At 45.3% G+C, this 27289-nt stretch overlaps 1 protein-coding gene and 1 pseudogene across 1 annotated transcript in view; both read right to left on the bottom strand.

The window, feature by feature from the left end:
- Positions 1–27289, bottom strand: part of LOC146869117 (uncharacterized) — a 145348-nt gene that overhangs the window by 95469 nt on the left and 22590 nt on the right. Inside the window, exons 2-6 of the mRNA XM_085632233.1 lie at positions 17296–17416; positions 16202–16543; positions 11609–11938; positions 3429–3563; positions 156–290 (exon numbers count right to left, since the gene is read on the bottom strand). Of these exons, the coding sequence (XP_085488359.1) occupies positions 156–290; positions 3429–3563; positions 11609–11938; positions 16202–16543; positions 17296–17332 (979 nt within the window). The 5' untranslated portion in view covers positions 17333–17416. The remainder of the gene's footprint in view (positions 1–155; positions 291–3428; positions 3564–11608; positions 11939–16201; positions 16544–17295; positions 17417–27289) is intronic.
- The window catches only part of LOC146869115 (lysozyme g-like protein 2), a 55248-nt pseudogene continuing 45303 nt past the window's right edge, over positions 17345–27289 (bottom strand).

The raw sequence follows: 27289 nt of genomic DNA, 5'->3' as shown, positions 1-27289 counted from the left end.
AATGTATGAGCACTCTCTTCATAGGGGCAGCCTTCCAGAAACCTACATCCATAGAAATAAGTAACTATAGTACATTTTCACTCTTACTTCTGTCAGACCTTCATTAGGAAACTATCTTTAAAAAATAATTTTTTAAAAATCAACAAAGGACTAACTTTGTGTAATTCCTTCATATATGGATCCTTTAGAGACCTCGACAAGAGGAGACCGGTTGCCACCGCTGACATAATCTTGTGGAGCCGAAGCAAAGCTCAAAGGGAGATTACTCGCAGGGACCATGATGCTCGACCCTGTGGAGGTGAGAAAGACCAACGAAGCACCAAGAGATTACTGTATTTCACAGATTGCTCTTTCCCCACAGCACATCCCAACCAACACTCGTCTGCTCTCCGCCTATCTCTGGGCAAACCTGTGGAGGTGATTTTCAGTTCTGCGTCTCTGGCACAGTCCGTTTCAATACTGACCATCCCTCCACTTCCCGCACCCTCAACCCTGAGACCTCCAGTACCAACTACCATGGCCTCCGAGACGAAAGAACACACGACTCAATCCCTGTCCATTCGAGCCTTAAATTGATCCTGTTCTGTCAACCCCAGACCTGCTGACCTTCAGAAAACTCCTCAAGACCTGGCTCTTCAAGAAGTAGCGGCCCCCCCTCCCCACAGCGCCTTGAGACCCTCACGGGTGAGTGGTACGCTCTACAAGTGACTGATTGATTGTCAATCCATCTAACAGACTCTTTTACTTCCCTTTTCGGGTCACATTTCCGTCACAACCTCCACTGCCCCTGGTTTCGTCTAGCTGCCCTTCAACTGCAAAGCAGCCTTACTTCATCTGCTCCTTCAGGGGTCAGCTGCAACTCCATTTCAACAGAAGGACTACTGGGCACCTTGATCGTAAGACACCCTTAACGCACTCATGACAGTTCTTGGCTCTACTGAAGCATCTTACTTCCAAGACACACATCCTCCCTTTGGTACCAGCCCCAGTGGCTATCACACGAAACAAAATGGAGTTTCGAGAATTGCGCTCTGGATTATTGGGCACCGAAGGCACTGGCGCCTACCTCCTTTTCTTCTGTAGACCCCTATTCCTATCAAATGTGGCAAGCTCAGCTTTCCCATCCCTCACACATATTTTCTTTATATTGAAGTTCAATATACAGAAAGTAGGGCCTACCTGACTCTTACAAATATTAACCCACTCCATCCTGCCTGACACCTACCTACAAAGTACCATATCCACTATAGCCATGCCACTACTCAAGGATTGAGGTCCGGGTAAAATTAATATTATGGCTGCATAATTTGTGTAATTTTAGGAATTACTTGATACACTTATAATGCGAAATTCCTTAAATGACGCCTTTACGTCACTTTGCGTAATTTCTTGTTGTTCACTGCAACTTTTACTGCAAGCGCACAATAATAACCTGAACTGCTTGAACGTGACCTGCTGTGGGTCATGCCACTTGTGTTTTTGCGCTATTATTTTACATCAGAACATGTCCTTGTGTCAAAATTCGCACTTAAATACAAAGCTGAATGACGGGTTTGCATTTGCATAATTGCACGGAATTTTGTGTAATTTTGTGGGAATTAGGCAGAGATTGCTGTTAGCATGAGCTGAAGCCATTTTGTTATTGGCAGCCATCTTTACTGAGCATGTGCTCGCCATGTGCTCCTCCCGTCTTCGCTGTTGCCTTCCCTTGAACTTTGCTAGAGGACTGTCTATAGTTCGCTCCTGCAACACTGCACATGCTCAGAAGAAATCTATAGCTGCCCATGCACCTGCCCTAGTCTGTGACTCTCAGGCTGCTCTAACTGATGTCAGCAACTCATTGCTCCTCCTACTTGACTGAGCATTTTCTGTATGACCATCTATGTGCGTAACTCTTCCTATGTGTACTTGCACCGCCTTCTTTTGAGCTCGTGTGTGGGTATAAAAGACTCACAGTTGTCCTACTCCTTGTGCTGCCTCATACACTGTCTGAGGGTTTTGTATAGATGTAGTTCCACTCATGAGGTTTAATAAACTGTTCTCTTGATATTCCGGTGTCCGTGCCAATCTCTACTTATTGGTCTGAGGACTTGTGCGCATAGAAGGGCGAACCCCTAGCACCGGCAGGCCTTGCTGAGGTCTACTACGACAATTTCACTCACATTGCACACAATTATGCAAAAGCAAATAACATGAATTCCACACGCAAGACAACTTCTCTTTCTGTCCGATCACCACAGTGTATGCCGGCTCCACTTCTTTAAAGCCACTTAATTGCCAGATGGTCTCAGGTCTGCCACAGCTCACCTAATCCTTTATAGCCGATCTTTTGTACACTCTTTTCCCAAGGAGCTGTTCTCACACTCGTATCAATCTTTATCCCCCAGGCTTACAAACATAAAGTCTCTACATTCCTAATCCTCCTCGAACCAATCACAGCATTTCATGCGGACACTACATTGCCATCTTTGCAGTAGCTGGCCGCCGTGGCATTGTTAGCACCTTTCACTCATACTGCTGTTCATTCAGTGGGGAACAACCTTTACAACGCGGTTATTACACCGCGATGCGGTTACATCGCGATCGTTACAACGAACGCGATGTAACCACGCTATGCCATTACAACGCAAGTCTTTACATCGACTTGCGCTAGATGGCGTGCTAACATTAAAAATAGTGTAGTTTACTATCCCAACACCTTCCCTACTGTTAAGTGGACTGGAGTTGGAATAGTAAATTACACTTTTCTAATGTTAGCACGCCATCTAGCGCAAGTCGATGTAAAGACTTGCGTTGTAATGGGATAGTGTGGTAACATCGCAGTCGTTGTAACGGCCACGATGTAACAGCACGCGATGTAACAGCACGCGTTGTTACGTCATACATCCTCATTCAGTTGCCTCCTCAGCCAGGCTTCCACCTTTCCCCCCCCTCAGCTGAGACCCTGGTGTGCCATTCGATTCTAGCATTCTGCTGAATGTTCTTTACCCCCTTCTTCTGATCCAGACAGGCAGCCAAACATCTCATTAACATGTTGGTAATTAGCAAACTGTACTTCTGCAAGAACTTCCGACTCAATCTCTTACAATATCTCTTTCCCACTTTTTACAGAGTAGTCAACTTCCAGACCAATTATCTTTATCCACTTTCACCACCTTAGAATTTCACATACATCTCTCTTCTTATAGAAACTGATCGCTTGGCACAGGCAATCTGACTTGATCTTGTGCGCATGCATGGCGGCCACCTTCAAATGGTATTTCAAAATGTTTAAGAAAAAACACTCCAAGATGGCAGCCAATGCTTGATTCCGAATGCAACTACATTTAAAAATACTAAAAGGCATGGAAAATGAGGCACAAAGAGATTTCCATTACAGGCACTGATATAAAACAGAGAGAGTGCAGCAGCTGTACGAAGGACCCCACCTCGCGTAGCTCCCATGTCAGTAGTTCCAATGCTAGTTCCATAGTATGGAGAGCGTTTCTCCTCCATGCTGATTGGACGTGGAAATGGAGATGTCGCTGTCATTTGACTCCCAAGGACTGACGCTGTTGTTGACACTGATGAAGAAATAGATAATTAAAGTACCCCATGTACTTGCTTATATTCAAAGTGAGTGTGATCTTCGGATCTTGTGACTTGTTGTTCTACACATTAAGGATCCCATGAATGTCTTTTTAGAATATAATACTCGCTCTGACACTGGCATCTCCACCGCTCCGATCCGACTGCCCTCCACCCATGCCCACATTACCCCCACTCGTCGCGTTTGCTTGCTTTCGTTGAGTACACACCGATTGTCTTGAAATTTAGGATTCAACGGGGGCATATTATCAAGCACGGCGTTAACATTTGCACCGATTTAGTGGCGATAACAGGCTCGATAATATGCCCTGAAACATGGGCTTCTGTGGGAATTCACAAGGGCGTATTATCAAGCCCATTATTTCCGCTTTAGCGGCAGTTTCCTGCCGCTAAAGCAGCGATAATTTTAACGCCGTTTCTTGATAATATGCCCCAAGCTCCCCTTTTCGCAGCAAGTTCACTGACTTTTTACACCACAAGTTGGAATTGATCACGCTTTTCCCATCTCTATTTAGTAAAGCGCTCAGAAGCAGAGCTTCTCTGCTGGGGATCCAGCCTCATGTACACTGCTCTAGACGCCCTATCAATACATACAGGGAAAATCATTTTCGGAAGAGGTTCAGGATAGATGATCTCGTTTTTGTGCTCGAAATCTGTAGGTTTGGTAATTTTTCAACACATTTCTCAACGTTCTAATATTTGGTTATCAGACTTACCAAAGCGCCTGTCGTTAAACATTGCTTAGCAAATTAAAACGCTCCCACATTCTTAACCAAAAGGGAGTAATATCTTTATTAAGGAGACTGGACATTTTGCAGCCGATTTGTACAAAATGTCAAATGAAAGACAAAACCCACACTCCGGATCTGAGTGACAGCTCTCAAGTGACGCACGACACTGCCCCACAGGTCACTGAGAGCACGTGCACAGCTAGAGCCGGCTGCTCACATGACGTCTCTTAAAGTCCATCGACCACGCACTGGAAGGGGGAGAAGGCAGGAGAGCTTTTCAGGTTTCAAGCAATTCATTGTTGTCCCTTCAACAGAGGCAGCTCTAGGAGTAACAAATGTGGGCAACTGTTACAGGAAATGTTCATTTATAGAAGTCACTATGCTGGATCGGTACTATGACTCCTGTAAGGCCCTCGTTCAGAAGCTAACTTTTACGACCAACTCAAATAAAATAAAAACATCAGTAACATACCTGTCAAGCTCTTCGATAAAAAATACAGGTAAATGCAGGTGTTTATGAGGGTAATCCCACTACGTGAATGGAGAATGAACATTAAACATAGGTGTCACCCTCTAAATGTGGGTGAGTTGACAGATAGCAAGCACCTTTCTGTAATTCTTTCAGGTATGGTTGCTTTGGAGACCTAAAAAAGAGACCTGGTGCCATCGCTGACATAAGCTTGAGGATGAGAAGCGACACTCAAACGGATTTACTGCGATACTATAGAGGTAAGAAAAACGAATAAAGTACAAACAGAAGACTGTGGGGCAGATTTACAAGCCCCGTGCGCCACTTTTGTGTCACTTTTCCCATGTTAAAAGTGACGCAAAAGTGGCGCAATGGGCTTGTAAATCTGCCCCTATATTTCCACAGATTGCTCTGTTCTCATGACACATCCTAACCAACACGCATTATGTTATGAATAAGTTTGAGGAGAAATTTTCAGTAGTGCTTCTCTGAATGACTCCGACCCCATCAATGACATTCTCTTTCTGCATAAGTTCCAACTAAATTAATCACAAACACCACTCCACTTCCAGCCACAGCCTCTATGGTTTGAAGATGAAAGCGCACCCCTGAGTTTGACACATTTCTTAACTCCCGAGACCTGCGTCAAATCCCCCGCAGGCGGTCTACCCCACAGAGCCACCGACTGACTGCCCGATGCAACAGCCCAAAGGGTGTCATTCAAAGTAAGGCAGATCGACTGACTTTGTTGAGTGGTCAGAACATCAAAATATAAAAAGCGGACCTATAGGCCTTATCAAGGGGTCAGCACTACACCATATATAGAGCAGGCCTATTGTATTTGTCAAAAAACCACCAACAATAATCAAATGAATACTTTATACATTTACATATTGCAATGTTTATTAAAAGTGATTGTTATAAAATGTCTTTGAGTCTGTTTCTTAACATATTTCAGACCACAAGGTGGCGTCATAGAACCACCTCCAAGGGGCCCCTGCACTCCTGCTGAAGAGCATACAGCCCAGCTCGCAGGGCTTAAAAAAAACAAATAAGGTGAGCTCTTCTGGAGGGAATGGACTCAATGACACAAGAGAGTGACTGAGTTTCTTTAAATGTTGCAGGGGTGCAGCTGCACTCCCCGTAGCCCTCACCAACATTAAAACAATGGTTGGTGGTCCCTAGCCCCTTCTAGTAGCACCATCAGGAACAAGAAAGATCATTTAAAAAAAGTCCTTGCGCAAGATTATGGGGAGCTCCTCGCTCGAGCAGTGAATAATAAAGGAATGGCTCCTGCCTTTTTTGTTTTTTTAAAATTTTTGTGGAAGCCCCGATGCTCACCTGGGACACTCACAACATGTCAAGGCCCTCTCTGCCCTTGCCGGCTCCTCACCCAGCACCTAAATTGGGTGCCAGTGGGAGCTGGCAGTTTATTTACAGTGGGTGTCCAGGCTCCAACCTGGGGCACCCACAACATTGCTAATGTTTTACGCTCTGAGCCTTTCCCGTCATCATCAACACCGCCACTGAAACATCAACCTCCGTCAACCCTTCATCGCGGAGCCCGTTTTTGGAATAAGCCTTCGTCCTCGCCCCGCTGAGGACACCTGCTTGGAAAGGTTCTAAGTGTGAAGGAAAGTTTTCGACCAGCACCAATCCAACTTGTGTATCTGACCCGCGCTCCATCATGGTCGCCATTAGACCATACCCTTGCCCCGGGCTAGTCCAACCAGTAGCATATTATTGGCACTTTGTGATTTTAGGTGCTATTTTCATTCAAAATGTAAAAAAAATAATACCTTCTGTTTTCTGATTTTTGTCATTTTGGTGTCCTTTGGATCATCAAAATAGTCTCTATTTTCATTAATTGGTGTGGTATTTTTTATGTGTTTTGGTATTGCTTAATGCTTTACACATTTTCTTAGGTTAACCCTTTCGGCTCCATAGCTACCAGGGGTTGAGTGGAGGTTTAAATTCCTAAAACATTTACTGGACCTAAAGAGAATAGTGTCATTGTTACTTGTGGTGGACTACCATCCACCCTAACTAATAATCCAATTTCTCGATATTTATGTATGTATGTGTGTGTGTGTGGGTGTGTGCATGCGCATGTGTGTTGTTTTAGGTTTTAGGGTTCAGAGGTATGATTTTTATAGCTGTAATTCTGCAAAGGGTGCAAGGGGTATGAATGAGCTAGTTGTGAAGGGCTTCATAAAATATAGGGTGTTCGTATAGTGAGTAAAATAATTATTAGGATTCACAGGTGCTATTCATGTTTAGAAAACATAGATGCAAATGCTTTTTAGGTCTCGCCTAGCATTGCAGTGCATGTGTTGCTCGCTCTGCGAGGCATGCGCTGCTCGCTTTGCGAGCCAAGCAGTATACACTATAGCCAGGCAACTTTGTGGAAGCTCCGCCCACTCTCTGCCCATCTTTTTGATTGGCTTAGATCCTAAATGCTGCCTTCTGATTAGTTTTAGGCTTGTTAGTCCCGTTAGTCCCATTTGTATCCTCCCCTGGCTATTGGCCCCTTTACTCCAACACTATTTTCTTCCCTGTGTCCCCCACCCCCTCCCGCAGTCCGTGACTTCTCAAACCCTCCTAACCACCCCCACTCCCGTTTGTGCCATTTCCAACTTTTATTCTTTAAAAATTCATATCTAAACTTCTACTTATTGGATTTTTATCATTTTGATCTTGTTTTATTTATAACATCATAATCTATTTTTCTAAACTGGTGTGGAGTCTTTTTATTGTGTTTTCTCTGTGTTACTGTGTAACTGCACCCGTTCAACACCTTAAAATGGAGAACAGATGGGGGAGATCCACGAAGAATGCATCATTCAATCACCATGGGACGAAGGAAACAGCTCCCTGACAAGCATCACGAGCAAGGAGAGGATGTTGAGCAGTGGCCAGAGCTGCTGACTTGGGAGCATGGGATCCCAATTGAAGTCTCAGCGGTGCAACATCCTGCGATTATTGGCAAATCACTTGATCTCTCTGGGTGATGAATTGGGCTATATAAATCTGCTAATTTTAATTTAAAGTATCTCGCAAGCAGAAAGAGGAAACTCTTCATGAAAATATAGGTCCACAACAGTGGATGTTAAACGTATTTTAGCTATTGGAAACTGATAAGAGAAGCATTTGAGGAAAAAGCATTGGTAAATGCAGGAACATATGCTACAGCCAATAGAAATGGATGAAAACTAAGTGGCAAGCACAGGAACCAATGAAAAGCCAGGAAAGCATGGGGGTGGGATGGCAGCCCCTTTTAAGATTTATATTTCAAAAAATAGATTTCACAAGCACAGTACACGCACTCTTCAGGCAAAACCTAAAGAGCAGTGATGCCGCAGTGACGTCATTTCCGAGCCCTCCATGTGCATGATGACGCAAATCCGCATGTGTCATTATGCATGCACGCAGCTACAAAATGAAATGTGTTCGATTTACCCAAAAATGTCAGGTTAGTAAAAAATAGATAGAAGTAGGTTTAAGTACTTTTTTAAGGGGGAGATGCAGGCACCAATGTGTTGTCTGGCCTTTCCACAATTTTTTTAAAAATTAAATACTATGAAAAAAAGGATCACAGATTGGTGCAATAGAGGAGTGGGAGGAGGAACCACATGGAGGGAGGAGGGAGCACACCACTGGGAGTGTAGTACATGCACATGACATGGAAGGAACACTGAGCATGGGGGCGGAAGAGTTTGGAAGTGGAGAAGCACACGAGAGGGGGCTTGCAACAAGAGGAAGATGATGGCAACACCGATCATACGGGGCAGGTTTTTGGTGGGAAAGAGGAACAAAAAGGAGAGATCTAGAAAATCTGATGTGATATCTCAGAGGGAGAAGAAACACGGGCTCAACTCCTCCATTCTCTAGCCACACCCCTTCACAACAGTAAAGACAAAGACAGTCTCCTCCACAGAGATGTGAACGTTAGTCAAAATAAAACAAGTTTTAAAAAAAAATAGGACTTTTACGGAGAGCACTGGAAGGTGATATATAATGAGAAGTTAGAATATTTAAAAGGTGGAATTTGTACATTATAAATAACACAAATATTTTTGCTCTGTGTAAAGCAAGGTCAGATGAATCAATGCATTTGAAGAATTCTCTTTGATGTAAAGAAACACCGTGAAAAGTTTCTACCACTGGGAAAAATTCTACAAATGAAAATGGGAAAAAAATCTTCCTTTTTAGGTAAAGCCTGGGCAGCGCATGCGCTGCTCTGCGAGGCATGCTGTATTCAGGTATGGACTTGAAGCTCTGCCCACTCTCCACCCATGTTTTTAATTGGCTTGTGTCATTGTCCTTGGTAAATGCTGACTTCTGATTCAATATTAGGCTTGTTAGTCCTCCTTAGTACCGCCTTGTCTTCATTTGTAACCTCCCATGAGGACTGGCCCTTTTGCTTCTGTTGTTACACGGAATGTAAGCATTATTTGTTTTCTTGGCTCAACATGCCTTCCTGCAACATTCAGTGCGCCGTGCTCTCTGCCCATCATCTCCTTGGGTTTGCTTTGTTCGCCCTACGTTGGCATGGTATGCCCAGATGTGGGTCCCTTGTTCACTTTGCCACTGGAGTCAAGCTAGCCTGGCTGATGAGGGGTGGGTGTTAACCCGAAACCGGTCCAAGGATGCTTGTTTCTGGTCCAGGGAGGACCCAGACTGGCAGTTCGGGCTGGACTGTTTCCATGAGGCACAGGGCCAAGACTGATTTGCATATAGTTGTGTCTGAACTGGGATGGCGAAATGAGCTAAAGAACAATGATGGATTCAACCCGGATCTGTGACTGGGGGTGAGTGTCTGAAAAGTTTCAGCACTCCGTCCATTATCTCCTAGGGTTCGCTTTGTTTGCCCTAAGTTGGCAGGGTATGCCCAGACGTGGGTCCCTTGCTCACTTTGCCACTGGATTCAAGCTATCCTGATTAAACAGTGACTGCTTTTATTGAATATAATGTGCTTGATTAATTGTAGATTTAAAGAGAGGGTCAGTTTTGGCATTAGTGTTGTGGTTGGTTCCTGCAACATTCAGCGCGCCATGCGCACTTTCACTTTTCATGCAGCCTGGGACAATGGCGGCCGCTCACTGTCGTAACGAAAATTGAGGGGGGCCTCCCTGCAAGGAACGGGAAGGGGCCCCCTCCGGGCTCAATCAAGAGCTCTCCGACAAGAGTGCTGTGCTGAGGGGACCCCCTGGAGCTTGGGGCCCCCCCGCACCGCGGGTGCTGCGGGGGTCTGTGTTACGCCCCTGCAGCCGCTTCTTTGAAATGAAATAGGTCTCGCATTTACAAGAGTTTGAGCCACTGACAATACCTTTTATTTATATGTTAATTATCAAAACAGATAAATAAAAGGCATTGTTATTTACAATGACACTATCTTAAACTCCTGCAAATGCAAGACCTATTGCATTGCAAATGCTTGATCCTGGCGGAATTCCAGTATCTAAAGCTGGAGCGTAAGTTTCATCCAGGATTTTAGCTTCCGTAAAATGCCCATGCCTTTGATACTGACCTCCATTTTTTTGTCAAGTTTTAAAAGTGCTATAAAATCAGAAGCATTATGGATGAATAACAATATCAAATACAAGGGGAAAACCCTCAGATTTGACACATGGAAAGGAAAGGGCATCTCACACCCACACCAACTCGAAAAAAAAGCAACACCAATCACATTCTCTGAACTGAAGACATCCCACTAAATAGAAGACCTAGATCTGTACAGTTTTCTAAAGATAAAGACAGCCATAACAAAATCAAAAATAGCAGACACCGCGCCCTCGATCTTCCAATACGTTGGAAACATAAATAAATTAGGCCACCAAGAATCAAAACTATACAAAACACTACGATCCCTCAAGTCTAAACTCAACAATAAAACAAAGGGATGCTGGGATAAACGTATACAACCCCTGCTAAACGAACAGGAGTGGGAAAGGATTTGGGCCTCAGCCACCCGAAATAAAATCACCCCAGTCCTAGCCCAAACCAAACTATGGCTGCTACACAAAACATTCTGGACCCCAGCTGTCTACACACACTAGGCCTCAGGGATAGCCCACTCTGCTGGAACTGCAGCATGGGGAAGGGGGAGCTGGAGCACCTGGTCTTCCAATGCCCAACACTCAAGATCTTTTGGGACAGGGTGTTTGACTTCATCGACAATGTCTTTAAGTGCAAGATTACAAAGAACTTTGTCTCACTCACCACGGCTTTCATTCGAACAGACCTCCCCACAGAGGGAGAGAGAGAACTATTGGACCTACTTCTGACAGCAGCGGTCAAACTGGTGCTAACAAACTGGAAAGACACCTCAAAAACATCCTACAAGAGCTGGCTCAACTGGGTTATCCACCTCAGGGGAGCAGATAACCTGGCGATGCAACACTCCCCATGGAAGGCGACATCCAGTGGTCAATGGGAAGTTCTGGACAAAGCGCTAGTCCCGTACGAGCCACCATAGCAAACAGCTCTGAACTAGAACAAAACGACGGCCAACCCAAGAGGGCATATGCAGTTGTGCCTCTGTCCTATCCTCCTCCTTGACTTATTCCAATCTGTCCTGTCAATTCCTACCTTAAGACCTATTTCTTCATAAGAATATAGCCAGCAATGGGCGACCCGAACAAAAAGGTATTCTATACTAGTTTTTATACCAAGTTAGCCCAAAGGCGGCGAACCCGAAAGACAAATGTATGTATGTATAAACAAAAACTTATAAAAATAAAAAACAATATTAAAAAAGAAAAAAGAAAATGCCCATGCCTGTGTCATTTGCTGCTGTAAGTCCCAGGCTACATCTTACCTGTGGGAACAACCACTTGCACATCTTTCCATCTTCCACCACTCCTGAAGGTGCCTGTCCCACACCGATACCACCCGGCATCTTCTGGGGTGAGCCGGCTGGTTAGGATCTTGACCCCGCCTGCGGTACCTTCAGGGGTAACAAGGAGTCTCCCCACATGTCTCTCCTCCACGTAGCCTTCCGTGTCTGCTAGTATGCGGCAGGCCCCTGTTCTCCTCATCTTGCACCAGTACATCTTCTTGTTCCGTGACTCTGGAAAGCTGCATCTGACGGAGATGGATCCGTGGAGCTCTCCAGACACCAGTTCCAAATGGTCAGTCATATTAGGGCCTGGTAGGGCGCAGAACAGTGACAAAAGTCAGCTCTAAAATGCGGAATACTTCATGTTCAAAGCACACGCTCTCTTCCTCATCAGTTCTAGCATTTAAATTGACTTAAAAAAAAAGAACTAAGGGGCATATTATCAAGACAGGCGATAAAATTATTGCCCCTTTGGCGGCAGAAAACTGCCACTAAAGCGGCGATAATGAGCTTGATAATATGCTCTATGGAATTCCAATTGAAGCCCATGTTAGATGTGAAGGACGTCTAACATGGGCTTCAATTGGAATTCCATAGAGCATATTATCAAGCCCATTATCGCCGTTTTAGCTGCAGTTTTCTGCCGCTAAAGCGGTGATAATTTTATCGCCGGTCTTGATAATGTGCCCCTATGTAAACTTTGAGAAATGAACTCCATTATTATTGTGGTTAGGTGGACGAGCCCATGTTTCAGGTAAAAAAAACAGTTTATTCACAGAGAAAGAGCGAGCCACCCTCACTCCCACCTTCGCCTTCCAACCAAGTTTAAAGTTCAAACCTCCACAGCTTTAGCCGATTCCACATCCAACCCAGCACACAACCCACCACACAAGAGTTCCACCAGACGTTGCAATCCATGTGTAATGTTCGTTTAGCAATCCTGACATAAGTCAAACTCGTCTCAATCATAACACCTCCATGAAAGGCAAGCTGCATTGCATGTATTCCTTGGAGGGGGCCCCAGGGAGGAAATGCAAAATCTCTCTGCCTAAAATGCTCCTTGAACTGTCTTGTTGAATCTCAGACCACACAACAATAGCAACCCAAGCTGTCTACACACCCTCCAGGTACACCAGAGCCTTACTCAGCTGCTAACCTTACATTGCAGCCGCCCCATCTGAAGTGACTACATCAGGAGGACTCTTACAATGCAACTTTGTCAGTCAGTTTATAGTTTTGTCTACGCAAAGTGTAATCTAGGTACATTTTAGAAACTTGTGATCCCAAAGGATTGAACATCACGGAGCATCACGTTGGACGCTTAAGTTGGCGATGCCCCTTTCTAGGGGGCTTTCCTTTGAGTTTTTGCTTTTCTCCTTCCCCTTTTTTTCCGCTGACCTAGGCGCTAGCCTTAGGACTGTGAGCGCTTTTGACACTGCCATTCAGTGCCAAAGCGCTGTGCTTTTCATATACATACGAGTGATTGATGTGTACGTGATTGGCTGATTTGATTTAGCTATAAACCCCTTGTCTAGAGGTAAGACATATACCCAGGGCATGTAACTTGAATGCACATCCATGGGCCTAAGCACTGGTTGTGCCATCCACGGAGGTAGCTTATCGATTGTGCCACAGGTTTGCCCTGGTGGGGCCTGTTGCGTGTGTTGCCATTAATCAACGTGGCATTTAAAAAGCTACATGCCAACGCTCTGCGTGTCTCTTGCTATTTTGGAGTTCACCCTGGTGACAGGAAGAGCTATGACGTGTGCACGTGAAATGCAAGGGTCATGAATGACACCGGACGCTGCGTTCAGTACGACAGGGCCTGCTTCTCGCAATGGATTAGCATGGGGTAAAGTAGGGAAAGGCGTATTGAGCAGGTATTCCGAGGTGCAGAGTAGTAACAGTATAGTGTTTCGTATCGATGAGTTCGTAATGGTGTATCCTCTTCAGTAGTATGGGTGGATTCAACATTACGTGTGTGGAAATTTCACTTAGGGAAAGTGGGCATTTCGATGCTCGTGGCTCTGTGTGCCTGTTGGCCTGTTTCCCATTCACATCTGGGTGCTGGGGCAACAGCTGCATCTGGGCATTCCGGGAAACAACCTTTACAACGCACTACCTTTACAACACAGTCATTACAACGCAGCATCCTTTACATTGCATGTCATTACAACGCAGCCATTACATTGCATGTCACTACAACGCATGTCATTACAAAGCATGACACTACAACGCATGCCATTACAACGCAATATAAGGTAAGTAATGGGGAATAGTAATTTTTACCCCTCCCCTATCCAACACTTACTCTACTGTTGCACTCACTGGAGTGGGAATAGTGATTTTTACCCCTACACTATCCAACACTTACCCTACTGTTGCACTCACTGGAGTAGGAATAGTATTTTTTACCCCTACACTATCCAACACTTACCCTACTAATGCCCTAAAAGTAATATGCATTGTAATGGTATGCATTGTAATGGTATACGTTGTAATGGAATGCATTGTAAATGTAGTTTCTAAAAATGTGTTGTGATGGCATGCGATGTAAAAACATGCGTTGTAAAGGATGTTGCGATGTAAAAACTGCATTGTAAAGGCATGCGTTCTAAATGTTTGCATTGTATCGTCATACATTCGTGTATTCCTGATGGAAGACCATATACTAGGGACTCAAGGGAAACTGCCGACCTCTGACCCTGAGGGGCCTCTCTCGGATGGTTATGTGGGGGTGGAATTGGCACCTGTATTCCAAGCGGCAGTGTCTTGGCCCCACTAAAGATAGTGATCTAACCTCCTGGGGTAGGATGGCAGACAGGACAGAATTTAGAGAGGGCCTGTGCATTTCAAAGGTGGCCTTTTGCACAGATTACATCTTTAAAGGCCATTGTGGGTATAACTACTGGGGCTATGGCCACAGAAGTTAAAGACGCTTTTGGATTTGGAACCATACGATACTGGTTGGATACAGGGACATCGACACGAGGAATCATTAGGGCAGGAGGGACGGCAACTGGATTATCTGCAGACTTGTGCTAGCCTGGAGCTTGTCGTATTCCAGGAATGGGACTATTACTTGGTACATTTTGCCTGGACGTTGTTGGCCTGCAGCTAGTGCCAACTGTTGTGGCCTGGGCCCCCAAGTACTCTCCAAGGGCCAGTTGGCAGGCCTCCTATCCATGAGATCCCAGGGACAGAAAGAATCCCTGCATTTCCACAAGATCGTAAGGACTGTGCAGGGATGCAGTGTAAATGAGTAGAAGTGATCGTCAGTTGGTACAAGAACCGTCCTGATGTACACCATCATCATACTGTGCAGAGGAGTGTGTTTGTGAAGATCAGCAGCCAACCTGAGGTGCCTGAGGAGTTCAAGGAGTAGGGGGGGAGCTTACAAAGTCTGAAGGACCCATGCTTGCAACCAGGCGACCTGTGGCAGCTTGCACTCCGGAGCATGTAGTGATGGAGGGGTGCTGGGGAGCCTGAGCTGAGACTGTCTTTGACCTCCAGATTGGGAGGACGATAGTGCCTGACATCACAGCCTCCATCCAACGTCACTGGCTCCCTCCCCTGGACCCACGCCACAAGGAACTTTGTTGTGGCGAACATCGTGATGGGGCCTGAGAGGTTTCTTTGTGTCTTATGGGCCCCTACAGCAGCTCACACCTCTGCCTGAGGGGAAACACTTCTCCAGACTTGGAAGCCTTCCAGTAACATTTTTCCTCAAGCTCGAGTCCGGTATGGCAAGTTTTGTGAAGATCTCTCAAGTGAGGACCAGAAAACTGGGTTGTATGACGGAATAACTCATGCCATTGTAACGCATGGTTTTATAATGCCGTCATTACAATGCATGCGTCTTTGCTCCCGCTGTGTGCCCACCTCATGGTTGATTTTGCAGTTCCCAGCATGGCCTCGAGATACACAAACCTTTGCAGGCTTTGGGAATCAACAGCAGGTTTCACGGCTAGGACCTTCAACCCCAGGTAAACTTCATGGGCCTGTGCGTAACCTCTTTCTGGGGTTCACGGGTGTGGAAGCAGGCTCACAGACCTCCTTGGAGGAATAGCATAAGCGTGCTGTGGGCTTGTGGACTCTAGCTATGAAGACTGCCAAATGTTCACAAACCCTGGCCAAGGATCGCAAATCCCAAGAAGAAAAAGAAAAAGCAAAGTCCTGGCCATGGGCCAGGCTCCGGAACCAACTCCCATGCAAAAGAATGTGTTGGCAACTCCCAGCACCATGGGAGCCAGGCCCGGAAGCCATCCCTTTGTCAACAGTCAATGGTCATGCACCGCTCGCAGTGGGTTGGTCACATTTTCATTTCTTCCACAGTGTTACGGGCAATATCATATTTAAATCCCACCTGTAAGCTCATTTAAATTTGTAATTGCAGCTCTCACATCCATAAGGAGTTCCTGAGCATTCCATGGGTTGCGCCAGTTATAGTTTGCATGTCTGTTGTGCAAGCTAAAAATACAGTACTCAGCAGAGAGTGAAAGAAACTGGTTCCTCTCATACCCCAATAATGCCTAAAGTGCCACTCATGTTAGTCTGAGTATAAAACCATACCTTCAGAAATAGCCAGGAAGACATTGGAGAAGAATCCGCCATTACTCGGACCAATGCCGCAGCGATATTGTCCTCCGTCGTCTTGCGTCAGCTCTGCCATCTCCACCTGAAATGTGCCATCTGCAGGGCTGTCGACCAGCCGTGTCCGATTCTTGTAGCCTGCTTTTACAACATATGGGGTGCTGGATATAATTGTGCTACATCCAGTCGGAGTGCCAGACAGCTTGCACCAGAACTTTCTCCCATGGATGTTGACGGGTGAGACGTCATAGCGGCACGTGATCTTGACTGAACTGTCTCGCTCAGCAATCACAATTTCTGGGCCAAGTAAGTCACTGGAAACTGCTTTGAAAAATGAGTAGAGTGATTAGTTTGCGAGTAGCTTATCTGAAAAGAGTATAGGGTTGATTCACAGAATTACCTTAAGACAAAATCCTAAACTTACTACTTTTGGTATTCACAGAAGTTAGGATTTTGTCTTAAGTTTGTCTTAAGACAAACTCATGCCATTTTAACGCATGATTTTATAAACAGACTTAAGACAGACTTAAGATAGACTTAAGACAAACTTAAGACAAACTTAAGACAGACTTGAGACAGACTTAAAACAGACTTCAGACAGACTTAAGACAAACTTAAGACAAAATCCTAACTTAAGTCTGTCTTAAGTGTGTCTTAAGTCTGTCTTAAGTTTGTCTTAAGTCTAAGACAAACTTAAGACAAAATCCTAACTTCTGTGAATACCAAAAGTAGTAAGTTTAGGATTTTGTCTTAAGTTAGTTCTGTGAATCGGGCCCGAAGACACTAAATAACAACGACTCATGTAGTGTGGAAACTAACGCTTTTGAGAGAGTTATTTGCAAAATTCTACCACTGAGCCTGGCTCAACCTAGTTCACATTTTCTGGGCAACACTGTGTCTGCTATCTTGATGCTGCCTGTGGTTCTCCCATAAACAAGAGATACACCTATGGAAATGTACATTTTTGATATAGTGCCCACACTTGGCATTACTCGAGCCTCCTAGGGTACCCACTCAAGTGTGACTCCATGGCACCTCCAAAGCATAAACTCCATCCCTGGTCGGACACTCACCTTTCACAAAGACCACCAGCAGAATCAAGACAGACATGTCACTCTGAGGTTAAACACCGGAAATCTCCACACAGATCCGTTCCTCTTGAGCAAGAACCAGCTCTTCTTCCGGGCAATCACCCTGAAAAAGAAAAGAACCAAAAACACACATCACAGACATCCTATTCTTTCAGAACAGACTTGCACATTTGTGAGTGAGGTACCATATCGCTGCTTGAGGTGTCGCCCTTAAGGCATTCCATTTTTTTGTTGAAATTGTAAGATTCCCAGAAATGGCCTTTAATTCACGTGGCTCGTATTTAGAGGTGGGCAAAACTCTAAAAGGTTTTCCTGAGCGTCATATGTGCTATTCTCATAGGAATTACAGGAATTTCGCGTGGACAGTCGTCGGCATGAACCTTTTATGTGACCTGTGCCCTCTCATGCAATAGCCAGGTGAGATACTAGCTCTGTGCGTTGTCTCTACAGGTTTGAAAATCATGTGCTGAACGTTGTTGGAGCAGCGCAAGTGACCGGTCCTCAGATCCCATTTTTACAGTTCCCCCAAAACCTTTCCTGCTAGCATAAAATCTCCCGTGTGAGGAAATAAGGTGAACAACAGCACAGAAACCGAAACCAAAGCAAATATGTAAAACTCAATAATCAGGGCATGTGTGAGGAAAAAATAAACATTGCACCGTGCAGGCGTATAGCATCTTTAATTTGATGGCGGGAAGGAGGCGGGATTCTCGCCATGCACCCGTCGCAAGAACTGCTTCCGGCTCGCAGGGGCCCTCTGCCCCGACGGGGCCGACAGAAACCATGGGGGCAGATTTATGTTAACTGGCGCATCCCTGCATATCAGCAGGGATGCGCCAATTATTATGCGCCACAGCTGCGCCACCATGGATGCGCCGCATTTATAATGCGGCGCACCATGGGGCAAAAACGGCACAGATGCGTGACGCATCTGTGCCGTAAAAGTGGCGCTTTGCTGGAGTTGCGTCGCAAGCGCGACGCAGCTCCAGCAATGATCTGGGGGGCCCTATCTGTACAATGCTGCATCAATCCTTACGCCTGCTTCAAGCAGGCGCAGGGTTTTGACGCAGCATGGGCCTAAAAGTGACTGAGTGAAATCCTGTAGATTTCACTCAGCCACTTTTTGGAGGCGTTCCTGCGCCGGAACGCCCCCACCTGCCCTGGAACGCCTACATGTGGCGCAGGGCTTTACAACGTGACGCATCTCCCAGATGCGTCACGTTGTAAATACCCCGCACCATGGCGCAGGATTTGCGCCGCTGCTGCGTCATAAAAGTGACGCAACGGCGGCGCAAAAGTGGCGCAAGTGCAACATAAATCTGCCCCCATGTCCTGTTGAGTGCAAAGGGCATTTCAATCCGAAAGGAGGTCAGCGGGGAGAAACGGGTTTTATACTTTTCAAAACCATATATGGTTTCGGATCAATGACTGACTTCTGCCTCTGCCCAGACTGAGTGACTCCCTCTGATCATGCGGCGTGCCAGGCTGTGCCATCGTGGACAGACTTCAGATCTGACCATTAAAGACAGTGGCAGCAAGAACAAAGGGCGGGAGGCAGGACTCATGTCAGTCTCGGTTTCTGTTTATAAACATTGTCATGTCTGAACCTCGGGAACTTCTCGTTTTCTTTACTTGCGTGTTGAGGAAACGGATTTTAAATATAGACGGCTCTGAGGGGGCTGCCAGTCTGATGGGGGTTTCGTTTCTTCATTTTTTGTCTAAGGTACATCCGTACATGCTCCTTTTCTCATTAGTGACACTTCCGAAACCAGAGCCCAGGCGCCTGACCCCAGGCAGCCACATGCCTCATTGTTAGACCTGGCGTTCTCAGTGGGGCTATCCTCAGACTTTGAGCTTTTTGGCCTCCTGTTTCTGAGCCTGTTTTTGTTGGTTTTAGGACTCGGGGCACTTTACCACTGCTGATTGGTGCTAAAGTGCAAATGCTCTCTGTGTTAATTGTGTTTATGGATTGGTGTTTCCATGATTGGCTTATTTGAGTTACTACTAAGTCCCTAGTACAGTGCAATGTGTGTGCCCAGGGCCTGTAAATCAAATGCTGCTAGTGGGCCTGCAGCGCTGATCGTGCCACCCACCCAAGTAGACTTTTAGAAGGGTCTTAGACCTGCCACTGCAGTGTCTGCACGCAGTCTCTACTACCATGTCGGCCTGGCAAGTGCACCCACTTGCCAGACCCTAACCTTCCCTTTTATTACATATGAGTCACCCCTAAGGTAGGCCCAAGGTACCCTTGTGCACAGAGTGCAGTGTATGTGAAAAGTAGGACATGTACTGATGTGTGTGACATGTCCTGATAGTGAAATACAGTGTATTTAATTTTTCACTATTGAAAGGCTATCTGTCCCATAGGCTAGAATGGGAGTTTATTTATAACATCTTATAAGTATACCTTCCCTGGGGATGTGCATTCACTGGAGACAGCCACGGGGGTGAGGAGGGAGTTGAGGTGTGTCCTGCCTTTCCTGGATGAGTTACGGCTGCGCTGAATAAACCTGGGCTATATTTAGAGTAGGGGGAGGAGATTTCCTTTCACCTGATTGGCCCTGGTCTGCCGTAGACAATACTGTCTACACCTCCGGCCGGAAAGCTGGACCAGAGAGGACAAACTGGTTTTGACTGAATACAGAGCCTCTCTGCCACAAGAGACCAAAGAGAAATTGAATATAAATATTGGGACCCAGTTCCCCGAACTTTAGAATACTTCTGGACTCAAGAGGCACCTCTACCAAGGAGAAGAGCTGGGAAAGCTGAGTAAGAAGTCCTGCCCCTTTACTGTGTGCTGACTGGGGTTGGCCTGCAGTGGCTGTTTCTGCCAAGGAGAGGAACTGTGTGTGTATCCTGCTTGAAGAAGATCTCCAAGGGCTTGAAGTAGAGCTTGCCTCCTGTTCTGAAGTCTCAGGGACACAACGATTTCACCACCAGCTCCCCTGAACCTCCTTGCTGGGAAACTCACCTGCCAAGAGGTGTCTGTTGTAAGTCTGGGTGGTGAACTCCTCTCTGCTCGCGGAGTTTGCAGACTTTTCAGCACTCCGCGTTTCGTGGAGCTTGCAGAGTTCCAGAAAATACTCCGCTCCCCCAAACATCAATTCGGCGAGCGAGTAGAATCCACCACCCGGGGAGATTTTTCCTCATTCACGATCGTCAACATCAAGTTGGCGATCTCGAGCATGGAAAATCAACCTTCCGGCGAGATTTCTCAATGCGATGCGGTCAGATTTCTCATAGCTAGTGGTCGCATATGCTCGCGACCGCTCGCATTGAGAAACTGTCCTTTCTCGTTGAGAAATCTGCCGTTCGAGTAAAAATCTACTCAAGCGCCATAAAGGAAGCAGCGCCCGCTTGCACTGTACATAATGCTGTTCGCGATGATCGCACAGTGTGGACAAGAATCTGGCACTGAAAATCATTGCAAACAGCATTTATCTAACGCACTCCACTGCTTGCGGAGCTCCACGTAGCTAGGCTGAGGTTTTTTTTTCACTTCGCAGAGTTCCGCATAGCGGAACTCTGCGAACTCCACCCAGGCTTAGTTTGTTGCTGTGTTGGGCCTCTGGGGGACAAATGTGGCGCATCCGCAACCATTTCCGACGCATCACCAGCCTGCAGGAAGAATTTCCCCACTGCCCTCAGCCGTGGAGAAGATGATGTGGTCTCCGCCATTCATGACTCAGGACTCAGCGACATCTGTGAGATCCGCGGAGAAGCTGATGTGGTCTCCGCCATTCATGACTCAGGACTCAGCGACATAACTGGGATGCGCGGAGTTTTGATGGGCACGCGGAGTGCCCACTGCTGCACACTCCGGTGGCACCAGGTAATTATTTGCTCATGGATGTGCAGGGGCGGCAGTGTGTCTCTCTCTCTCTCTCTCTCTCTATCTCTCTCTCTCTCTCTCTCTCTCTCTCTCTCTTTCTCTCTCTCACTTCCCTCTCTTCACTCTCTCTCTTCCTTCTTTCCTATCTCTCTAACTCTCTCTCTTCCTTCCCCCTTTCTCACGCCCTTTCTTTACTTCCCTCTCTTTTTCTCTCAGGCTTTTTTTTCCTTCTCTGTTTCACTCTCCTTTGACATGCGCATTACACACGTCTTTATTTTGTGTTGTATTTTCCAGGCTCTGTTGTCTACATCCATGGTCCCCACAGGAGTGTTCCGCCTTGTTGTTTTGTATTATTTTTGTTAAATTTTGTTTATTACTTTATCGTTCATATATATAACTTTAAAAAAAAAAGTTTGAAAATAGTTTATCATTTACCTATATATGTTTATTAAAAAAAAGTTTGAAAAAATAAATTAATAACGTTTTTGGTTGTTTTCTTAACTTCTGTGTGACTCTTTCTTGTTCTTATTACTGTTATTTGATGGTGTCCACCATGGTGTTAAATTTTGGGGCACTTATCGCGGGAATACTGGTGATGTCTGCAGTTTGCACCAACTTCTGAATAGTGTGTTAGATTTATCTCAACTTCACTTCCATTAAAGTGCTGATAATTAAATGCAGACTAGCCGTTCCCGTGCAAAAAGACACGAGGTGCACCTTTCCGATTTATTCTAAATACTAAAATCCTGTATTGAATTGCACTGAGGTAGTGGCTGCACTTACAGTGTACACACAAAATCTATTAAGAAATCTCATTGTATTTATATTGATTGGGAATAGTGCGTCACGTGCTGGATCTTGACAGGATACACTGCCCAGTTCATATATTGTTCTGCACACGAAAAAAATCACATCACAACTTTCACACCAATTGCAATGCAAAACAAATTCCGGCGATAAGCCACGTTAGCACCAGGGATTTTACACCTGCTTTCTGCTGGTGTTAAGCAGGACAACTACCTGCACCATGTAAGGGAACACAGCCAAGAGCCACACCAGAACACCCACAGGTGCCATAGAGTCAATGAGCATGATACAGGGATACCCATGAGGGCCAGAAGACTCATCTCAACAACTCCAGGACCGCCAATGCCCCCCAAACCCACATCTTAGTAAGTGTGTCCCTGTGGTCATTGTCTTAGCATGATAGGCACGAGCCCTGCAACATCACAGTGTGCTGTCACCTCAGCGTTGGCAGTGAGCCTGGATGAGTAGCTACGCACGCATCCTCCTGCATGCACAACTGGAGTGTGCTGGTCTGGGGTTCACAGGTCAGTGCAGGGATTTTACAATGTCGCTAACCCTTTTAACAGCTCAGGATACCACCATGTGACTCTGCGCAATAGCTCACTAAGGGGCATATCAACAACAACCGGCGATAATTATCGCAAAGCGCACTTAGCGCTTGGATATTTATCGCTGGCTAGCGTGAATTTTTATCGCTGAGATAGCGTGCTATTAGCAACGCTTATCTCAATAGCGATAAAAATCTACACGCTAACAGGCTAACGTGAGATTATCGCTGGAAACCCAGCGATAATCTCACGTTACCTTGTTGATAGGGACAGGCAAACTTAGCCATTATATCCTCCTTCCATAGGATATCATGGCTAAATCAGAAAAATACCAGACGTAAAAAAGCAGCGTTAACCGCGGTTAGCGCTGCTTTTTTTGTCTCTAACAGGGTTAGCGACATTGTTGATAATAGGAGAAATGTCGCTTTCTCCTATTATTTTACTCTGGAACGCCCCCTTTGCATCTCATTAGAGATGCAAGGGGAAGCGTAGAGTAAAAGGGTGCTAACATGCAAATTTGCGTTTTAGCACCCTGTTGTTGATAGGGCGCTAGTTTTATCTCTGCTTTTTTGGCTTTTAAAGCCAAAAAAGCAGAGATAAAGCCCTTGTTGATATGCCCCTTAATTTCCACGCCGGCCCCCAGCGCCTGCAGACCCGTACGAGTGAGTAGTTTGCACTTTACAAATACCGGATTGATTCGAAACGGCAGAATTGAACTTCACACTCCCTCTGTAGCACCCCCCCAATCACCCTACAGACGTCACACTGTTTAAAACAAAAGTTTCTCCTACTACATATGCACACATGCCGACACTACTTGGACAGGTGTGCCGCAGTGGCCAGAAAACATGAGTTCAGAGCACAGGGCTCACGATTTAATCCCCTGCTCCGGCAGCACCTCAGCTCAGCACCATGTGACTCTGGGCAATAGCTCACTTAATAGCTCACATAATTTCCACGCCGGCCTCAAGGGCCTTCAGACCCATAGGGGTGAGTAGTTTGCGCTTTACAAATACCGTATTGATTTGAAACACGCAAATATACCTTTGCACTCCCTGTATAACACCCCCTAAGCATCATACACAAGTTACAATGTTCAAAACAAAAGTTCCTCCGAGTAGGTATAACTACATGCTGACACTACTTGACAGATGGGACACAGCGGCCAGAGCACGTGACTTCAAAGCATATGACACACAGTTTGGACTCACGCTTTCATCCCCGAGTCCGGCAGCACCTCAGCTTAGCACCATGAGACTCTAGACAATACCTCACATATTTTCCGTACCACAGGACTTTCAGACCAGTAGGAGTCAGTAGTTCGTCCTAGTAGGTATAAACACATTCTGACACTACTTCCACAGGTGTGCTGCAGCGGCCAGGGCACATGACTTCACACCATAAGACACACAGTTTGGGCTCACGCTTTCATCCCCGACTCCCGCAACAGCTTACCTTAGCAGCATCAGACTCTAGGCAATACCTCACTTAATTTCCATAGCCCAGCACTTTCAGACCGGTAGCTATGAGTAGTTCGCTTCGCACCCCCTCTATAGCACACCCTAAACACCCCACAGAGGTTACTGTGCTCCTACCCTCCTCTTTCCTACTTTTTTCATCCTTTTTTCCCCTTACTCGCTTCAACAGAATCACAAAATGGCGGCCAACACTTCCTAGTTGCAACCGCTCGCAGTGCTCTCAACCAATAAGCAGCAAGCTCGTGCTCGTAACGCCTCAGCCAATCAGATGGCAGAATTCCCAAATATAGATATCTGTAAATTTCGATATTTCTCAAAATCTACAGAACGGATTTACACCAAATAAACAAAAGCGTGCTTTCTAGACCAAGACCCTTCTCCCTGCCAAATTTGGGGTAATTCCGTTCACCCGTTCGACCTGTTGCCCTGTCTAAAGTTTCCTATGGAAATTAACATGGAGAAAACACGTTTTGGGACCTCCCTTTTTTCTCGCCCCCCCCTTGACGAATCCCCCCCAGACTTTCAACATAGAAGCTGATATGAACAAAGAATTAGTTTGGAAAATTTCATGAAGATTCATCAAACGACACCAAAGTTATAAGCAAAACAAAAAATGCTCTTCCTATGGAAACTTGTTCCTAACTATAACTACCTACTGGTAAATATACTTGCCATGCATGGAAAACTGTGCATTGGCAAAGTAGAAGCTAAACAGAGATAGCTTTGTGAGGGGGACAATCAGAATAATGGTGGGTGCAAAATATTTTTGCACTCACTAATTGACACTAAACAGCACTCTCTCTCTATTTGCCTCTGCTATTGGTACCCCACGTAGAAAATGCTCTTCAAAATTGTATCTTTTCTGTAACAAAGCTCCTATTTTGTAAATCGAAATATAAAAAAAAAAGGTTACATTCAGAGATTATACAAGTCAGCTCTCAGTAAATTAAAGAAAAGGTACTATTTAGACAGAAATCAAAATGCTAAATGTGCAAATAAAGAATTCTTTAAAATACTCAATGAATTTCGCAAACCAAATTGCCTAGAAGGAACTCATTCCGTTACCCAAGATTTCACAGACAAACTGGCAAATCATTACACGGACAAAGCAGACACGATGGGCTCAAACTTAAATCAGAGACAAAGCTCCAGCAATAACCCTTTTACAAAACAACAATCCAAGAATACTCTAACCCACCTCTCACTTTCTTCAAACACATTTTACATTCAACACAAAATGAATTTCTGGCACTGGTCAAAGCAAGCAGGACTGCCGGCAGCCCTTCTGACCGGTGTCCACTGCAAACTTTCAAGACAATTCTTCTAACAATCTCTGCTGCCACTCCAGTAAGAACTACCTGAATATTTCCAGAAGAACTCAAAAAGTCATAAATAAGCCCTTTACTGAAGAAATAAAACTTAGACCCGCTGAACCCTAACAACTTAAGACCCATTACAAATGGACCATTCCTGGGCAAACTGATAGAAAGAGCAGCGTTCGCCCAGATGTCAAAATTCATTGAAGAAAATGCTATACTTTCAGACTTCCAAACAGTGTTCCATCCGGGAACAGGCACATAATCTGCCCTCGTTGCCACCTGGGATGACCTAAAGATAAAGAACACAGTTGAGAACAATGGGGTTGCTGCACTACTCCTCTTGGACCTCGTGGATACCTTTGACACGGTTGACCATGACAATCTGATACAAAGACTCCATGAAGCCGGCATAGAGGGGACTGCTCTAGACTGGATCGCGTCCTACCTTCGAAACAGAACTAAAGTAATCCATACCCCACCTTTCTCTTCCAAACCATACTCAAAAGCAGGAGTCCCTCAAGGCTCTATCACCTCGTCCATGCTTTTCAACATCTACATGAAGATATTACCAGTGCTGATCAATCATTTTCACTTCAAAAAACCTTGGAATTACTGTGAGAAGTTGGCCTGGTATATGCTGTCCACTAGTTCTAGTGGGCACCTTGTATCAGTCCAAACAACCCTTATTGTGAATGGTTAAAGACAACCTTATGTGAAAGCTATCCTTGTGGTAGTTATGGAGAGCAGCCTTCAGGCTAAGTCTTGAAGGAATGTAAAGCAGCTTGTTTAACCAGTCTATAATCTGTTGAATGGCTAAATGAAAGGAAACCACACCAGGTATATATATAACATATATGTATTTATTACTAAACACACCCTACTAGTCTCTTTATGAGGCTAGAGGTCAAAACAGATAAGTTACACTTCAAATATTACAGTAAAGTAGCACAAATACACGTTAGGCCCTGGGGCGAGCCAAACCATATACTAAAATAGTGGTATAAGAATCATGACTTAACTAGACACAAGGCCTAGAGCCTATAGAATTACTGGGACCCCAAGGAACCACCCAAGGTAGTGACATAGGGGACCCACGGGGGCCGAGTGCAGTGTGAGAACACAGCCGCGAGCTCCCGTTAGCTTCAATGGGGAAAGTCGCGGTTAGACTTTTAAAGATTAGGGACACTTAGAGATGGACTAGGACCAAACCCTCTTGGACTTAGACAGTTCTAGGGTTAACACCCACCGGAGCATCGGAGTACTCGAGGTACCTCACCCAGGGAAGCCGGGTGCATAGGTGTCAAATGGTGTCGGGTTGCGTCGTCATTTTCAATGGAAGCTGGTGAAGAAATGTTGCTGCCGGGAAGATGTGAAGTGTCCGAAGAGATCCAAGCCTGTATCGAAGATGTTAAAGAAGAGATAAGAAGGTCAGGGCACTTTAAAAGACTGCACTAATCAAAAACTGTGATGCAATGTTATTGAAAAAAAGAAGAAATGTGGTGCAAGAAGCCAGGGACGTGACCCTCATACGCCCCTAATATTTGGTGTGACCCAAAAATTGCAACAGACAGAGGTGGCTCAGCACACAACTTGAATGCAATTGTAATGGACAAAATTATTCGTCATAGTCAATGTATAAGCAAATGAATATTGTATCCCCAAAGATTCACAATAAACTTCGAAGTCTTGAAGGTGAGTTGTCTTTATTTGGTGATTCAGATTTCCATTTAAAATTACAGCTTACAATTCATTGCCAATTCATAGCCGACGCATTTCGTCCCAACGGGACTTCTTCAAGGCTTTACGAATGGTAATTTTAATAAAATCCACACAATTTAGAGTTTTCCATTTTCTCCTATTCAGTAATTATACTGTCAGATGTATAGGATCTCAATATTGACCTAGACCCAGTGTAGGTATGGAGTAAATGTAGAGAAAAACAGTACGATGGCCGTGAACGTGCGATATATTCAAAATCGCCTGGTCCGTGCT

This window comes from Triturus cristatus, chromosome 1_1 (assembly GCF_964204655.1).
Source record: "Triturus cristatus chromosome 1_1, aTriCri1.1, whole genome shotgun sequence".
Classification (NCBI taxonomy): domain Eukaryota; kingdom Metazoa; phylum Chordata; class Amphibia; order Caudata; family Salamandridae; genus Triturus; species Triturus cristatus.
Note: the sequence above shows the minus strand (reverse complement) of the source record. Positions and strands in the feature narration are given on the sequence as shown.